General features: G+C 36.8%; 2 protein-coding genes across 7 annotated transcripts; one reads left to right on the top strand and one right to left on the bottom strand.

Moving 5' to 3' along the window:
- The first annotated feature begins 723 nt into the window (after positions 1–723).
- Positions 724–13,415, top strand: LOC100811938 (chloroplastic group IIA intron splicing facilitator CRS1, chloroplastic). 6 transcript variants are annotated; one of them, XM_041012227.1, is made up of 10 exons: positions 744–1,526; positions 2,489–2,984; positions 10,087–10,217; positions 10,710–11,060; positions 11,155–11,311; positions 11,842–12,134; positions 12,268–12,318; positions 12,493–12,659; positions 12,756–12,862; positions 13,072–13,415. In XM_041012227.1, the coding sequence occupies exons 1-8, from the start codon at positions 822–824 to the stop codon at positions 12,541–12,543; spliced, it is 2,235 nt and encodes a 744-aa protein (XP_040868161.1). In that variant the 5' UTR covers positions 744–821; the 3' UTR covers positions 12,544–12,659; positions 12,756–12,862; positions 13,072–13,415. The 6 variants fall into 6 exon arrangements, with proteins under 6 accessions (XP_006603055.1, XP_040868161.1, XP_014626419.1 ...); XM_014770933.3 differs by having other exon boundaries at positions 12,268–12,327; positions 12,767–12,862; XM_006602993.4 differs by having other exon boundaries at positions 12,268–12,327.
- Positions 13,416–18,268: 4,853 nt separating this feature from the next.
- On the bottom strand, positions 18,269–18,953 carry LOC102667529 (uncharacterized). The gene has a single exon (XM_006602990.4). It carries the CDS (start codon positions 18,849–18,851, stop codon positions 18,393–18,395), a length of 459 nt encoding a protein of 152 aa, XP_006603053.1. The 5' UTR covers positions 18,852–18,953; the 3' UTR covers positions 18,269–18,392.

The following is an 18,953-nucleotide window of genomic DNA, read 5'->3' as shown; positions in this document are numbered from 1 at the left end:
TCACATCTTTTTTAACTCATTTTAGACTTACAACATACAAGCATGAATGAGAATTGATCTGTTCGAATTTATACCTGCACGTAATAGTTAAAATGACCAGCCATAACCAATGATTTTCTTCTGATAAGGTGGACTGAGTTTTGGTATTTTTTTTATTAAAGTAAATTGCATATGACTATATATTTTAAGGTTACAACAACTTCTTATAGGTGTATGTGATGTAATATTTTCAAATAATTAAGAGTATTAGTATAATCAATTTGATGTTTTTCAAACAATTAATAGACTAATATAGGGATACAAAAAAAAAATATCACGTACAATCTATACAAAATATGAAAGAGTGTCACTATAATTTATTATTTTTATTAAATTCCTATTGTTTTATTTTTTTTTCCAATAACTAAACTTATATATATATATATACCCATAAAAAAATTTGGAACTTACTTAATTTGTATTACTTTTAATATGTCACAGGGAGATAAAATTTTACATAAATATATTAATATAAATTATAGAGATAAATATTAATATAAAACTATAATAATCTAATTTAAAAGGGCATACTTTATTATAATGAATTTAATATGTGTCTTTGTTTAGAATTTATGTCTTCTCTTATAATGATTCTAAATCTAATCTAAATTATTATAGCTAAAATTTAAATTATAATTATTTTAAAATAAATAAATAAAAAAGGAAAGTGGCAGAGAAAATACCAAAATAACAAGAATATTGGTGAATATCTCAAGTTCTCATCCTTGGGTTGCTAAGCTTCACGAATCATCATCGTATGGTGTTTCTGGGTAGCAGCAATCATGCTCTTTCTTTCCTTTCATCCTTCTCTGTTTCCAAATTCATATTCTCGCTTTCACATTTCCTCTTCTCTGCCCCCAAACTCCAACAACGGCCATAATCATCAACACACTTCACCTTCTCAAGTTCCCATCAAATCCCCCACTCCTCCATGGATGAAGGTTCCTCTTCTTCTTCAACCCCACGAGCTCGTTGACCTCTCCAACCCCAAATCCAAGAAGTTCAAGCCGGAAAAACACGAACTTTCTGATAAAGCTTTGATGGGCAAAGAGGTAAGAGGGAAGAGGGCCATGAAGAAGATTGTGGACAGGGTGGAAAAGCTTCACAAGACTCAGAATTCAAATGAAACTCGAGTTGATTCCCTCAATGTTGAAAACTTTGGAGGGTATTTGGAAATTTTGAAGGAAAATGAGGAGGTTAGGAGTAAGGGGAGAATGCCATGGGAGAAGGATGAGAAGTTTGGTTTTGTGAAAGTGAAAAGGGAAAAAGCTGTCACTGCTGCGGAGTTGACTCTTGATAAGGCCCTGCTTCGAAGGTTGAGGAATGAAGCTGCAAGAATGAGAACATGGATCAAGGTTAAGAAAGCTGGTGTTACACAAGATGTTGTGGATCAGATTAAAAGGACTTGGAGGAGAAATGAGCTTGCCATGATTAAATTTGATATCCCTTTGTGCCGGAACATGGATAGAGCTCGAGAAATTGTTGAGGTTTTGGCTTGTCCCTATTCTTCTTCAAGTAGAATTTTGTTAAACTGCCTGCATTGCAATTGTTATATTACTGAAAATGTGAATCATTATGTTAGATTGTAAGTGTGTTGTACTTGCAGATGATCGAAAGATGGGTTATAGAAGGCCATGTTGTGTGTCTAAAATATGAATATTTCTTCTTTGCTGACCATCTAGTTCTATTTGTTGATGTTGTACACACTTTTTGTAGTGAGTTTTGGCTTGTTTATATTGAAATAAACTAAGGAGTAAGTGATATTCTAAGTATTATACAGTTATCTACCATTGTTAAATTTAAAGTTCATGGAGTTGTTACATGCTATATAATGTTGAATTCTTGAGAAAGTAATGCAAGTCAAGCTTTAAACTCATTTCCCATCCTCCTGCTGGCCATTAAATCTTTGTTAGTATTGTCATATCAATATATGGTACAGGATCCAATGTCTGAGAAGGGTGTGACTTTTGGGGTTGTGGTGGTGGTAAGTTTTGGTTAGTGGCAGAGCTAGCCATTAATATGATCATGGTTTTGACTGGGGGTTGCGGATGCATAAAGAAAGAAAAAACTATATAAGAAATTATGGATTTTAAAAATTAAAGAAAAGGCTCTACCCATAGTCTTGGTCTTGGGTAAGTTGATAGCAATACTCTTTAAGTATCCAAAAGTATAGAGAATATGGACTAGTATGCTTATAGATGTTCAATACTGAAAGTTGATATGAGCTGGTTTGACTTTGACTAATTATTGATATCTAATATTGAGTGTCCTGTTACTGCTATATAATGCAGATATGCTGCTATATATGAATTAGTTGTGTCAATATTCTAATGTTAATCAAACTGTTTTGATTTGTAGATAATTATTTCTGTTATGTTATATATATATTTCATGTTATCCTTTCATGTTATCTGATGACTACATTAGTGTTCATTTCCTGTTTGAATAGACAAAGACTGGAGGCTTGGTTGTTTTGAGTAAGAAGGATTTTCTTGTGGTTTACCGAGGATGCAATCATCAGTTGACCACTAAAGGTTCTCCTAGTCTAAGAACAAACCATTATGAAATGAATAGGGTGGAATTAGCTACCAAAGGTGATATTTTCCGGGTTGAATCCAACCACAGTTCGAGTGAGATGCTGAACTGGAATGCTGATCATAAGGATTCTATATCAACTGGCATCCAAGATGTGAATTGTCAACTGGTCAATGGATCATTGTATGAGAGGGAAACTGAGAGATTATTGGACGGCTTAGGCCCTCGCTTTATTGATTGGTGGATGCACAAGCCACTTCCAGTAGATGCTGACTTACTTCCTGAAGAGGTTCCTGGATTTCAGCCTCCATTTCGGCTTTGTCCACCTCATTCTAGTGCTAAACTAACTGATTATGAACTAACATACTTCAGGAAGCTGGCTCAATCTTTACCAACTCATTTTGTCCTTGGTACTCTACTGCTTCCTGCAATCCTTCAATATCGTTTTCAAGCTGAGACTACATATTTATTTTCTTGATTTTCCTTAACAGGTGCAATTTATACGAAAGAATTACCAGTTTAAACCAGCTTAACACAATATATATTTATCTTTTTTTTCTCTGCTTTGGTTTCATTTTTCAACCATTTTGCCATTACTTTTTTATAAATTATAACTATCATCATCATCTTCCAGAGATATCTTCACATCTTTTTTTCATTATATCTCTTTTAGTAATTTATGTTGGCTATCACAGTGCATTTTGCATATTCAGAATTGAACAAGACTGTTTATTACATCAGGTTTTGAATTTTGTTATCCTTTCCTCAAATATAATGCATTGTAATATTAATATAATATGGATAAGCATAGTTTTGTACTACATACTAGCTTATAGGTAGGTTATATAGTCAACGAAAATTTAGTGCAAAAGAGAGAGATGAGAGGTAGAGAGAGAGGGTGTAGAGAGAGAGTGAGTGGAGAGAGAAACACGGGGTGGGGGAGTGACAGACTTAGAGGTAGGACAGTAGGGAGAGATAGAGCGAGTCTCGGAGAGGTATCTCGACGGCGCTTTGCCGGAAACATTGGAAGGACTAAGCTTTCAAGTACGGTGATTAACTGGAGAGATCAAAAGGATATCACATCCTTCTACTTCTCTCGCTTCGCTGACGATATCACAGAGCAAGAACTTTGGCACCATTTCAAAAAATGGGGGGATGTTAGAGAAATCTTTATCCCGAATAGAAGAAACGCCTCGGGGAGAAGATACGGTTTCGTTAGGTTCAAAGGGGTCCAAGACATCCCTTACCTGGCGAAACAGCTTGACGAAATTGTCATAGGGGGGTTGAAATTGTTCGTCAACCTCCCAAAGTACGGCAGGGTGACGCAGAGGAAGACAATGGTGACATTCCAATCACGGCGAAACACAGACAGAAAGAATGAAGAGGTATTTCGATATCACCACACCAAACCCACATCATATGCTGATGCGTTGACAAGAAACATAAGAAGACCAGTATATCAGAGGACAGCAAACACCATCGCCAACTACAGATCTTCATCTTCATCGGTTCATATCGAAGTGGCGCCAGAAGATACGCTTTGGCTGAAGGATGCATGGGTAGGCCGCCTTAAAAACCAGGCTCTGTTTGAACGTTTGGAGGACGAGTTTCGTTGGGGGATGGGACTGGAGATAGTCCCTAGATATATGGGTGATGATCAAGTGTTATTATTGGGTCTCACCGACGCTGACGCCGACAAACTCATCAATGGTGGAACCACAGGGGAGTCAATGATGTTTTCCTCCATTGAAAGATGGAATCCAAGCCTGCGTGCAGGTAATAGACTTACATGGATTCACTGTTGGGGGATTCCTATTCAAGCCTGGAATCAGAAATATATCAGTCATATTGTTGCCGCCATGGGTGAACTGATGGATCTAGATGATTCAACGGAGGAGAAGAGGAGAATGGACAGAGCGAGGGTCCTCATTAAGACCCCATGGAAGCCTATAATTCAACACACGGTGGAAGTGACGATTGGAGAAGACAAGTTCACGATTCAGATTGTCGAGGAGTGCTGTGGAGGCTGTCAAGATGGTTTCCGGAGTGGAAGAAATGTACGAGGGTCATCGGAGGACATTAACTCCGATGACAGCTTCCTCGATAGCTCTTCTTTTGCTAACTGGGGCTTCGGGGACGACGCGTCAATCGTGCCGGAATCGGACTTTCGCAGTGCTCATACTAGCACAGCTGCGACGACCGCCAACGGCGCAGGAAACCACGGGGAGCAGCAACCGCCACTCCTCCACGCTTCGGAATTACATATCGCGTCTCCTGGCGCCGTCGCGGAGAATGATGTCGGAGCTGAAGACCAGCAGTCTCCCACTGCATCCAACGGTCCAAGTGATAACGGTTACCCTTTGGACAATGTGAACAACCATCGGGTCGATAGCGGAAACCAGTGGGTAAACACGCATGGACCAAATTCGAATTTTATGCAGGCTACGGTCACCTATAACCCAGAAGACAGCGCAAAAAGGAGGGCTATGAAGTGGGAACCAGTGCCTAACATAGATGATACTTTACAGAGTTATCACCAACTCGGTAATGAAGCTCAGGGTGAGTCCAGTGGATTGGAAACGGGTCAAAAGATGGATATTGCAGTAGGGGGTGACGTGGAGAGGATCAACGATAGCCTCATGACACGAGGCACAGGAGAATATAAGGAGGTGGAGGCCATTATTGTTGATACAGAAGCACGGGCAATTTTAACGGACCAGAATTCCAATTCTACCCCCAGTGACAAAAGATCTAAGTTGGGCCTGAACCCATTAACAGGAGGAGGTGCAACTAGTTGCCAAGTATACTCCCGACAACGTAGGTGCAAGAAGAAAATAACCTCGGGCTTAATTCCATTGGGCTCTGGTGATGAAACACATAAGGGACTCTCACAACCTCCAAACACACAGCCTTCTTCACTTCATAACGAACCATACAACGACAAACTGGAAACTCCATTCCAGCTGCAGGTTTACAATGGTAACATGGAGACAACCAGTGACTCTGACAAAACATTTAATCCTGATGCACTTCAGATGTGGAGCATGGCCAAACAATTGGGCCTCACAGGAGAGGGGAGCAAGGAATCAGTTATTCAAAAGTTTCAAAATATGGAGGAGAGGGACAGGGCAGAAGCAACTAGAAGGGTGTCTGCAACAGCCATCAATGAAAATAATCTCTTATAATGTAAGAGGCCTTGGGAGGGGTGTGAAATGGGGTGCAATAAGGAGATTGGTAAAGCAGGAGGGGGTGGACATGATTTGTCTTCAAGAGACAAAGAAAGAGATGGTGGATAAAGCAATGTGTCAGGCATTATGGGGACATGTGGAAGTAGTCTGGGAATTGTTGCCTGCCACAAATTCAGCATGTGGCATTCTTTGCTTGTGGGGAGAAAATTCTTTTAAATTGCAGAGGAAAATTAGTGGTCCTGACTTTATTTTAATGGTGGGGGAATGGATACAGGAAGCTCAGATAGTCACTATTGTTACTATTTATTCACCATGTGATATAAATAGTAAAAGAAGCCTGTGGGACACAGTAAAGCAGTTGAGACAGTCAATGGTTGGGGGGTTATGGTGTATACTGGGGGATTTTAATTCCATTAGAAGACCTGATGAAAGGTATACATCTGCACAGACCTCGGCTGAGGACAGCTCCTCTAGAGAGTTTAATGAATGGATACAGGAATTGGAGGTTGTGGAGGTTCCGTGGCTTGGTAGAAGTTTTACCTGGTATAGACCGAATGGCACCTCTAGAAGCAGACTTGATAGGTTTCTTGTCTCTCATGAGTGGCTTGACAGGTGGCCTAACAGCACACAAGTTACTCTTGCAAGAAATTTTTCGGACCATTGTCCCATTGTTCTTCGTTCTAATGAGATTGACTGGGTCCCAAACCTTTTCGGATTTTGGACTGTTGGCTTCTTGATAGATCCTTCAAGGAAACAGTCTATCACAGCTGGACATCATATCAGCAACCAGGGTGGGGTGGTTTTATTCTTAAAGAGAAGATTAAGAACTTAAAGAACAGCTTGAAGAGGTGGAATAGAGATCAGTTCGGAGATACTTTTACAAGGGTAAAAAAGATTGAATCTGAACTAAATAGTTTAGAGGAGGACACAAGCCAAAGAGAACTATCCCAACATGAAATTCAGAAAAGAAAGCAGCTGCAGGAAGAGCTTTGGACAGCAGCCCAAGCTCATGAGTCTATCTTGAGACAAAAATCAAGATCAAGGTGGATTAAGGAGGGAGACTGCAACTCCAGATTTTTTCATATGATAATAAATGCAAATCGAAGTAGAAATTCTATAAAAGGGGTCCTAGTGGATGGTGCTTGGACAGCTGAACCTCATAAAGTGAAGGAGGAAGCTAAGGCATATTTCTCACAGAGATTCAGTGAACCGGATCTTCATAGGCCCAAATTGGATGGCATTCATTTTCAGACCATCAACCAACAGCAGAACAGCTTGCTAGTAGCACCTTTTTCGGAGGAGGAAGTGAGGATGGCAGTTTGGGATTGTGGTAGTGATAAGAGCCCGGGGCCTGATGGTCTTAATTTTAAATTCATTAAGAGGTTTTGGCAGCTGATCAAACCTGACATCCTACGGTTTCTAGATGAATTTCATGTCAATAGTGCTTTTCCTAGGGGATGCAACGCATCCTTCCTAGCCTTAATCCCGAAGGTGGCTGACCCGCAATTTTTGAATGACTACAGACCTATATCTCTTATAGGTTGTATGTATAAGATCGTGGCAAAGCTATTGGCTAAGAGATTGAAGAAAGTGCTGCCTACTATCATCAATGAATCGCAATCCGCGTTCACTGAAGGAAGACACTTACTACAAAGTGTACTTATAGCAAACGAAGTGATTGATGAAGCTAAAAGGAGCACCAAAAGCTGCTGCATCTTCAAAGTCGACTTTGAGAAGGCTTATGATTCGGTGTCATGGGATTTTCTGTTTTATATGCTGAACAGATCAGGATTTAATTCTAAATGGATAAGTTGGATGGAGGGATGCTTGAAATCTGCTTCAATTTCAGTCTTGATAAACGGTAGCCCCACATCGGAATTCATACCCCAAAGGGGTCTTAGACAAGGAGACCCTCTAGCTCCTTTTTTGTTCAATGTGGTTGCTGAAGCTTTGAATGGCCTGATGAGGACAGCCGTGGAGGCTAATCTGTACAAAGGTTTCAATATTGGAGACAGCGAGGTGTCCATTCGCCTATTGCAATATGCGGATGACACTATCTTTTTTGGGGAGGCTTCTATGGATAATTTGAAAGCTATTAAAGCTATCTTAAGAACTTTTGAACTGGTTTCTGGTCTAAAAATCAACTTCGCTAAGAGTAGCTTCGGTGCTTTTGGAATGAATGACCAATGGAAGCAAATGGCAGCTAGGTATTTGAATTGCAGACAGCTGGTTCTTCCTTTTGTCTATCTTGGCATTCCTATCGGGGCTAATCCGAGACGAGCTCATATGTGGGAACCAATTATTCAAAAATGTGAGAGAAGGCTAGCTAGGTGGCAACAGAGATTTATCTCGTTTGGGGGGAGAGTGGCACTTATTCAATCAGTACTTACTTCTATTCCTATCTATTACTTTTCATTTTTCAGGGTACCACAAACAGTCATCAGCAAATTAATCAAGTTACAGCGAAAATTTCTTTGGGGAGGAGGTCTTGAAAGCAAGAAGATTGCTTGGATATCGTGGGAGAAAGTGTGTTTACCTAAACACAAAGGGGGTCTAGGTATCAAAGAAATAGAGACTTTTAATTTGGCCCTTCTCGGTAAATGGATGTGGAACCTTATGCAGCACCAAGGGTCTTTATGGGTTGCAATTCTGGAGGCCAAATATGGAGGATGGAGGGGCTTAACTGAAGAGGGCAGTGTCAACATGCAATCAATCTGGTGGAGGGACTTAAAAAGAGCCATTCAGCACTCTCCCTATGGTATAAGCCTACAACAGCAACTTAAATGGAAGGTAGAAGCAGGGGATAAGGTAAAATTCTGGGAAGATAGATGGATTTGCAATGAACAATCGTTAGCTGAAAAGTATCCTAGGTTATACTTAATTTCGTCTCAACAACAGCAGCTCATTGGTCAAATGGGGGAGCACATAAATTCAGCATGGGAGTGGCGTTTTAGCTGGAGAAGATCGCTATTTGATAGTGAAATTGACCTGGCCATTACTTTCCTTTCTGAAGTTGAAGGCCAATCTATTCACCATCACGGAGCTGATAGTTGGGAATGGGTAGCAGATCAGTCGGGCATTTATTCCACTCAAAGTGCTTATGAAGTTTTATTGGAGGAGGCAGCAGTGGAGAGTATAGAGGAATGTTTTGAGGTGTTATGGAAGATTAGGATTCCAAGTAAGGTAGCAGTTTTTGCATGGAGACTTCTCAGGGATAGGTTACCTACAAAATCAAACTTGAGGGACAGACAAGTACAGATTTTGGATATGACCTGTCCATTTTGTAGAAGGGTAGAGGAGGATGCATCTCACCTTTTTATCCATTGCAGTAAGATCCAACCTTTATGGTGGGACTCAATGTCGTGGATAAATCTTAAAGGTGCTTTGCCATTGAGTATAAAGCACCTATTCATGCAATACTCCTTTTTGCAGGATGCAAGTAGTAGGAATAGAAGGTGGCAATATTGGTGGTTGGCTATCACTTGGTCCACTTGGCAACTTCGAAATAAAATTCTGTTCTCAGGAGCGACCTTTGATGGAATCAAATTGGTTGAAGACGCGACTTTCTTAATGTGGACTTGGCTCCATAATTTGGAGAAGGACTTTACATTACATTTTAATCAATGGTCTAGTAATTTCAGACATCATTTTTTGCAGCAGTAGGGTTTCATTAGGAAGTAGGGATCAATACATGTATACTTTGCTTTCCATATTTTGGTTCCCAATCAGACTTATGCTGTCTGGCTGTGGAACCATTTTATGGTGACTAACTTTGTAATCAGTACCTTTGGTACTTCTAGATTTTATATAAATATAATTTATCTTTGCTGATAAAAAAAAAAAATATAGTCAACGATTTCTTGACATAAAGACGTCTTTACAATCATGAATAATCATGTTTTGTTTTTATGACTGACATTTTATACCTGGAGAGTAGAGACTAAGTACAAAGAGTCTGTTCATCAGGTTTAATGGAAATAACTTCATATACAATTAAGTGCTCTATAGTCATCCTCAATCTGTGATAGTTCATAGGTCTTAATCTTATGACCTCATTGGTATCAATTAATAAAGCAATAGTATACCTGAATGGGCCAAATTCATGATGTGATATTTGTTCACTACATATACATAGTCAAGCAGTATCCTTATCAAGAAATAATTGCTTCAAGAATGATGAATCTGATCATTAACATCAATAAAGAAAATCTTAATTAATTAGTTGTAAACAATACTAGCTACAATAAACAATTGCGAGCAGAAATTTTTTTACAAGTTTTATGCATGATGTTAATTAAATCATTTTTGTCTCTTTATTATGAAGGAAGGAACAAAGGACTCAAGGGCTTAGCTTCAGCTATCTTAAAGTTGTGGGAGAAGAGTCTTATAGCAAAAATTGCTATCAAGTATGGAATTCCAAATACTGACAATGAAATGATGGCCAATGAACTGAAGGCAAGTTTGATATAAATTTAACTGTTCCACATGCATGAGATGCAAGACATCCTAGACCTTAGTTATCGGTTTCATCAACAATATTATGTATCTGAACTTGACTTTTTCATGTTGCGTTGAGTTGGAGACTGGTAAATGATTGTCCTGACTCACTTTTTGGGGAAAAACTTGTCACTTTGGTTGTCCTCACTTGAAATGTGGCCTGCTACAGGAATGACTGTGTAAATTACTACAGCGGCAGGGCTTATAATAATTAAATTTAGAATGACCGGGAAAGATTTCACAATGGCTATTGGAAGCAAAAATCACTCGTTGCACCAACAATATTTTTCCAGATTAGCTTGCATATATGCTCTATGTTTAATAGTCATGGGAGACTGGTGAACTTGGCCACTTGGGCTTCTCTTTTGTAGCTTGTATATTAGTTCTTGTACCAGCTTTGGTTTATGTATCCCGAAACAGGTGTAAATAACTTTGATGTATTTAATGCAGTGTCTCACTGGAGGAGTTCTGTTGTTGCGCAACAAGTTTTACATATTACTCTATAGGGGAAATGATTTCCTTCCAAGAAGTGTTGCATCTTTGGTGGAAAAGAGAGAATTGGAGCTTAAAAGTCGCCAACTTCACGAAGAAGTTGCACGGATGAAAGCAATTCAAGCCTTTTCTCCTATTGATGAAGTGCCACTAGACACTAGTACAAGTGGAACTTTAACAGAATTTAGGAAAATCCAAACAAAGCTTGAGGATACAAAAAGTGTAAACGTAGATTCAAACATTCAACTGGAAGCAGAAATATGTAGACTGGAGAAGGAATTGAAAGAGGAACAGCGCAGAGCATTCATTGTAAACTTTGGTTAATTGAAGTTTTCCTTTTGCATTTGTCAATTCAATTGTCATATATTGATACTCTCGCTAATTAATTGTATGGATTCTGCAGCTTAACAAGAAAATAAAGAGATCAGAGAGGGAATTATCAAAGCTAAATGCTGCATGGACGCCTAGTGAGCAGGATACTGACTTGGAAATAATGACAGATGAAGAGAGAGAATGTTTTCGAAAGATAGGATTGAAGATGCAAAGTTCCTTACTGCTCGGTAAAGAAATTCCACTTCTCCAGTTTTAATTGGATTTACATACTCTCTCCATCTGAATCTGTATGACTTTTTTTGTCGTTTTTTTAGCTGTCATTTATTGCTTTTGTTGCTGAGTAATCCAATTGTTAAGATGTTCCACCTCAGTTAGGAGGAATGTGGTCGAAGTACCCCTTATAATAAGGCTTGGGTAAAACAACGACAAATACTCATAGCATAGGAAATAGTCCTCACATATTCCTACTAAGAGTCTGTATATAAGGATACTTGGCATAACATTCAACTGAAGAGGAAAGCCTTGTCATTCAGAATTCCATTGTAAAATATTATCTTCGTCATTAACCACCCCCGGTCCCCACTGCTGTCAAAATCAACAATAATTATAAAAATCACTTGGATATTTCAAATACCCAACAATGGTTGGTTGCAATATAAGTTTCAATTTTCAAATACTCACTGACATCTCTTTTAGTTGGAAAGGCTGCATTATCTTTTTCTTTATCCTAAGAATTTATATTGACAAATGAATGCAGGCAGGCGTGGAATCTTTGATGGTGTATTGGAAGGCCTACATCAGCATTGGAAACACAGAGAAGTGGTGAAGGTAATTACGATGCAGAAACTATTCAGTCAAGTCATCAACACTGCAAAAGTGCTGGAGACAGAAAGTGGTGGAATTTTAGTTTCAGTTGATAAACTAAAAGAGGGCCATGCTATTATTATTTACCGTGGAAAAAACTATAAACGGCCTTCAATAAAGTTAGCAAAAAATCTTCTAACCAAAAGAGAAGCTTTGCGGAGATCTCTTGAAATGCAGAGAATTGGAGTAAGTGACTGCTTTCTTTTGCATCCATTGTTCCCCTAGTTCTTTTGGGAAATTCATATCCAATTCCTTTACTATTTTTCATTGATCAAGTTTCATTTTCCATTCAAGACTGATTTGCTTAATATTGTTTCAGTCGATGAAGTTTTTTGCTCATCAGAGAGAGCAGGCAATCTCTGAGTTAGAGGTAAAACTGGTAAATCCCAACATTCTGTACTTGAAACTGTCATTCATGTATAACAATATTGACAAATAACAAATCTGTCAAGGTGTTTTTTTCATTTGACTAGAAAACTCGAGACTTCAATATAATCATTTTATTTGTTATACTGTATAACTGAGATTCTTTTTGCAATTATAGGCAGACCTGCAGCAGAAAAAGGAAATTGAGCTGAGAGAATTTGCAAATTAATGCATACATGTCTAAGACATTTATCATGCTGCAACTTCTCTCTAGTTGTCTTGTTGACAATAGACAAGACATGAGAAATTTGACAAACATTGTAGTAAGCACAGCATGTTTTGCAAGTAAGCTTTCCACTATAGTTTTGCGAAAATTTTCGTTTAAGTCAATTGTCCAAAGTCCAAACTGAACCTTATTTAATTAATTGGTTATATGTAAAGTTCCTTTCCAGAGAATCGAAGTGGCACCTGCTGTATGGATCTGGAAAATTTGAAACAACAGTTCTGCATGTAGGAAATCGCATGCACAACCTGGAACTTTGAGCAAGGTAGATTGTGAAAATTTATTTTTTTCCCGTTGCAGAAATCAAGTGTTTACTTCATGAGAGTGAAGTGCTTTTCACTTATGTTCAACCACTATCATCTTTCTTTAAGTTGAAGCTGAATCTTTTGAAGAGGCATAGCTTGCATGTAGAAGTTCAAAAATACTTCTACAAGGTTGTTCTGACCATGAAATATTCTATAACATTTATAACAGAGAAACTTGACTACCTCTAGCATACAATTAAGAAGCTGCTTAAGATGAAGGACACATTACTAACATTACGGACATGTATTGTATACAACTTGTTAAAGCCACTGAAATTTCTGGTGTCTTGGAGTATTTTGTGATTTGTGATTTGTCATTTTTATTTTATTCTTTATGCAGTAGTTATTGTGTTTTCAGTCTAAAGTGCAATGAGTTAAGCTTTGTAATTAAGTTGGGCGGGTGGCTCATTAAGATGTTACGTAGAAGTAACTTACGCTCTGTTTTGTAAGCCATATTGTATCAGAAACAAATGCATTTTGCTGTATGAATGAAAACTTTTCACGTTTCTAATATCCAAAATTCTTCTTGTTCCAATAAAACTTGCAATTTTTTTTATAAAAGTGCCATCTGATCGAGTAATGATTCTCTTTAAAACTTGTTATGCAGTCACATCACAACTGTGCTGACTATATTTTTCATACCAAAATTTTCAATCAAAATATAGCATTGCGCATAATTTATTTGGTCTGAGGGTTACACGAGAAATTTTGATACCCTCTCTTGTCAAAGGAAGATCCTATCAGAGAAAAAAATACACAAAAGATAATAAGACTTATTGATTACATTCTTTTAATGATATATTTTTCTCTCCAATATAATCATATTACTGTTTCTTAAAAAATTCAATTCAAATAACAAGGTTGGTTCAGTTGTAATCATATTACAGTTGTAAGAATAGAGGACAAATTATGCAAAGGGAAACAATGGAAGCCTTTAGGCATGTTCATGTTTAGGCATCTGGCCCCTAACACACAAGGTTTCTGCTTCGGAATTAGCTGTATCGATTGCTGTGAGCTGTGGTTCAAATTCTGTAAACGGCAAATCGTGTGAACCAAGACATGCAACATGATTGTTGCAAATTTAATATTTAATGGTTCTGTTAGCAGTGCACAAGAGTAGTAGTATATTAAAAAGTATGTTCCTATATTTTTCCAATTATAAAAGTCAATTTAGAATAATTTCTAATTAACTGAAAGTATAAAAATCTTTATAATGATAGTATATCAAAATTATATTCTTGTTTGCAATCTCTTGTTGAACATGGCAAGTTAGACTAGTAAGTACCCCATGCAAACTGCTTGGTTAACTTAACCATATGGACTCGAGCTTGCTAGATGGAGCCACAATATGAGGTCGTGGGCTTTCTTATTGTTTAATTAGAAGTTGGAAATTATTACTTTTGGTGTACTTTTCATTTTGCTACTAATAAATATTTTAACGAGTATTTAGCATACTTTACTAGAAAATTTTAATTGCATGCCAAATAATAATTTAATTGCTTAAAATACATTAAATATTTTTATTTTTATTTTAATACAATTGATATTTTCTTTTTAATGCTTTTAAAATATTTTATTAAAGATAAAAGGCATCCATAAAAAACTTATACTTTCACAAATCATTTATTCAGACTCTTGAATTTTACATTTAATTATCGTTTTCAATGCTTTATTTGCAAGTCTTCTTACTTGTTCAAATTACTAGAGCTGAAATTTAAATCTTGATAAGTGATCACAATAGAACTGAAATTTTAACTTGTCTCATACATTCAAGTCGAAAACACAATTGTTGACTTAAATAAATTAAAAAAACACACACACAAATGATATTTGACTTTAAGTTCCTCTCCCACAAATACAAAAATATTTGTTGAAACAAATTTCCACCATTAATACATATAAAATGCATTTTCATCACTTTGATAATTTTACCAAATATTTTTTTAGAATTGACACTGAGACATATGTAATACATTAATTTTACATCATTTTTAACTCAAACTGTTTTCTCTTTACATGATATTATTCTATCCAGTTACTAACATTATAATTCTTTTTAAATAATTAAATCAGATTTATAGTTAAGCTTTCGTAATTTTCCTTAATTATCATGATTTACATCTTTTTTTATACAGAAATCATCATTTACATCCTCTTTAATCTTAAAATTATTCCTTTTATCTTTTTTCATCTTTTCAGTTAAAGATTATATATAAGAAGGACAAAGTTGTTGGAAAGTATCAAGATTAGATTGCAAACTAAAAGGTTTAAAGGAATCAAAGCAAAAGGTAATTAAATAAAATTATAGAATAATAATAATAATAATAATTAATTTCCTTAACCATATATTTTTTGCATGCAGATTTTAATAAAATTTTATGGAAATAGCCAATTCCTTCCACATGTGTTGTCGTTTGCCTATATAGGAAGTGCAAAAAAGAGATAAATAGTAAATCAAATGTTGCCTTTTGGTAACAATCATAGGTAGTGGGAAAACTAGTAACGAGCAATGAAGAAGACAGTCCCAGGTAGTATCACTGTGATGAGTTTCGTCAAAGAATTAGGTAAAAAGTAATTATTAGTTTTAACAACCAGAAAGAAAGTAAGAGATTAAGTGGAATATGAAAGAATGAAACATAGCTTCAATACCAATCAATTATAGTATGCCATTTTTAAGTTTAGTGCTGAGCTATAATTTCGGTTATTTAGACTTGATTACGTTGATTAAGGACTGTATTAAATTTTTTCCATACGATAAGTAACTTGAAAATCCCTTTGAATTTCAGTAAATATCTCTCCTCGTGTCATCTAAAATCCTCCATACACTAAGCAAAGGTATTAGCATTCCATGTGATGACCATTTGCTTTCCGTTAACATCTGCTTTCGCCTTTAGCTGATATTATCTAACTCCCAAGTTATATATATTTGACTGAAGCTATAAAGTACACCATTACATATGATTACACCCCAAAGTACAATATAACACATGCTATTAGGGATGTAGGGGGGATACGGATGAGTTCAAAATATTTCTTTCTGTGTGTCGTATTATATTATTTTACATAAATAATAAAATTTAATAAAAATAAAAAAAAATATTTTTCTAATACTAACTTTATTAAATAAATAAAAGATGATAGTAATTTTATAATATTAACATTATTTAATAAAATTATATATAATTGTGATTGGTTTACCATGTGAATATTCGACTATTGCATTGTCACTTAATTTGCTAATACTCAATGAATAATTTTTCCAAACACCTACTAAATTTAGGTCTAAATATATACCATCTCAGTCCGATGTAATTTTTTCCTTTCAAATTCGCATGTGACGTACGTTGGCGATTAGCAATAACAATATATGTTGTTCTTTCTTTTGCAACGTGTTTTTATTCCAAGCTATAAAAATCTTAAAACTCAATTTTATTGCCAAAGAAACATCTAGCACCAGAAGTTATTTTCTTTGGCATTTTGCTTTTGTTGTCATTAGCTAGTCGAGAAGGGTGAGAGATTCCTCCTAACGTGTCAAAAAGAATTTCAGACCACCAGTAGACTTGAAGGCAAAGCAATAAACCAATTTACACATATCTCTTTCTGCGAATAGGAAGTAAAAAAAAAAACTAACAAGACTTTAATTTAAAACTTAAACTATAATTGTCTATCCACCTTTAGTTAGTTTTATTTTATTAAGTCACATATATGAGTCACTATATTCATTTTTAACTTGGAAAGATTATTAACAACTTCAAGCGAACCCATTAATACTCTATTCATATATAGGGTTAGCTACGATAAGCCGAAAGATTTTTATGTCTCTATTATGAAATACAAGACGAAAAATGAGTATACCCTAATTAAGCATCTTGTTCCCTTCTTCTTCTTGTTGATCTTCGCCGTGATGCTTAAAATTATCTGACATCCACTAAAGTGTATTAAAAAAAGCCTATAGGCTATTGGAGAGAAGATATCCTCAATAATGCACATGGTGGGCCTGATTAGATACTAGTATGCAACGCACCCTTTTGAGATGACTTCAACAAGATAATACAAACAAAATTGCTGAACATTTGGTCTTAGAGACATCTAGATTCCTTCAAGGCTTTAACAAATACTAAACTGAATAAACTCTGAGGGTGTATATAAGATTGTCATTTTCCTTGGTTCTCAAGTCCCTATGCAACAAAGACAAATGATAAACTACCAATTAAATATAAAACACAACGATAATAGGCAGATCTATTTAACTTATTCGCATCCCATTAAGCCCTTAACACTTCTCGGATCTCAAATCTCTAGCTAGCATCATTACTTGCCCACATTGTGCTCAACATCATTATTTAAGAGCCCGATAATTAACTAAAGTTCCAAAAAGTATAGAACACACGCTACACATTGAATGAACACAACACGTACACGGGGCCTACCTTATCAAGAGTATAAACCATACGCAAGTACAAAGGAATGTTCATTATCCTTGCATAATTTAGTTCAGTGATGACTTGATACTAATGTAATGCTTGTATTTTTATTACCCTTTTAAGTAGACCATAAAGAACATTGAACAGGTGTATATTTCATAAAACTAAAAACAAAACCAACATTATCAGTTTGCTATATTAGGAAAATATTACTATTATTTTTTACATTCTGTAAGTAACAACAACCCCAATAAAGCTTAAAGCATTGCTTATAAATGTGAGAACAAAACGTCTTTGGATCCGGTGAGACGGGACAAAAATAGAAGAAGGTCGATAATAAGAATCCATCACTGAGCAGCAACACATGCGAAAACTGCCAATAGAGACAGACTTGTAGGAAATCATCATAGTTTTTTCTCACAACCACTTATCTCTAATCCCTCTTCCTCAATTATATCCACTCTAATAAATAAACAACAAATACCATATTATTACCTTATTATACGAGTCTTTGGAAATGCAATAAAAACGTACATAAAAAAACACGTCGAATTGGTGTGCGATGCGAAAGTTATAGTAATTTCTAACTCCAAGACTGAAATTTTTAATACTATAGTATTTCTTATTTTCATACTGTTTTACACAAGCAATTTTTCTTTTTGCAATTTTTTTTTCACAATAAACGTGAAAATTCACGTTAAATATCTCGTGCCCAAACACACTAATATATAAAGTATAAACCAATCACTTGGTTGATAATTTCCACGATTCCGAAATCCGTTGCCGTATGGTAAGAATAATATCCACCGAAGACGAAAAGTACAGAATTCGATAATACGACGTCGCATCAGAACCGTTTCGTTGCGGAACGCGGCAAGCGTTAGTTACATTGATCACTTTCACGGCTTTAGCGGAAGAGAAAACGCACACCGCGCAAGTTAGAAGCTTTATTACCATTATTATATGTCCGAGAATTATTTTAAAAAATGAAATAAATAAAAAAATAAAAATTAGGAATTGGAGTCATCCGTACAGTTATAACAGTAGAGAGAAAAATCTGCTACTACTACTCAGGGATGCTGACAAGCACCGGTCGCCACGCTCTTCTCAGTAACCGGTAGCGGAAGACCGACGATACCGGCCGGAGAGCGGCGGTGGATGCGCCGCGCCGGAAGGGAGATCCGGTGCGGAATCGGACGCTCACGGCGGAGTTAGGGAGAAGTTCTTCGTGCTGATCTTCTTGTTGTTGTTGATGATTGTGGAAGATTGTTTTTTCGTCGTTGAGGGGTGGTGGCGGTGGAGATGAGATGAAGAGGTCCTTGAGTTTGTGGCGGACGCGGGCCTCGGAGTCTGGGAGGGGCGGCGGATCTTGCGGCGGGGGATGGAAGCGGCGGCGGGCGAGGAACATGCGGAGGGTTTTGCGGCGGCGGAGGTGGATGACGGGGCTGGTGGTGGGGCTGCGGGTGGGGCTGCCGGCGACGGCGCATTGGGTGGCGAGGAACTTGAATTTGTGGAGAGTGGGCATTGAGGAGAGAGATCTGAGAGAAGAGAAGAGAGAGAATGATTGATTGGATTTAGGAAGGGAAGAGGGCTTTATCTTCTACTACTACTTGACCTTGACCAGTTG

The sequence above is a fragment of the Glycine max genome, chromosome 18 (assembly GCF_000004515.6).
Source record: "Glycine max cultivar Williams 82 chromosome 18, Glycine_max_v4.0, whole genome shotgun sequence".
NCBI classification, from domain to species: Eukaryota; Viridiplantae; Streptophyta; class Magnoliopsida; order Fabales; family Fabaceae; genus Glycine; species Glycine max.
This window is presented reverse-complemented; position numbering and strand designations above follow the sequence as displayed.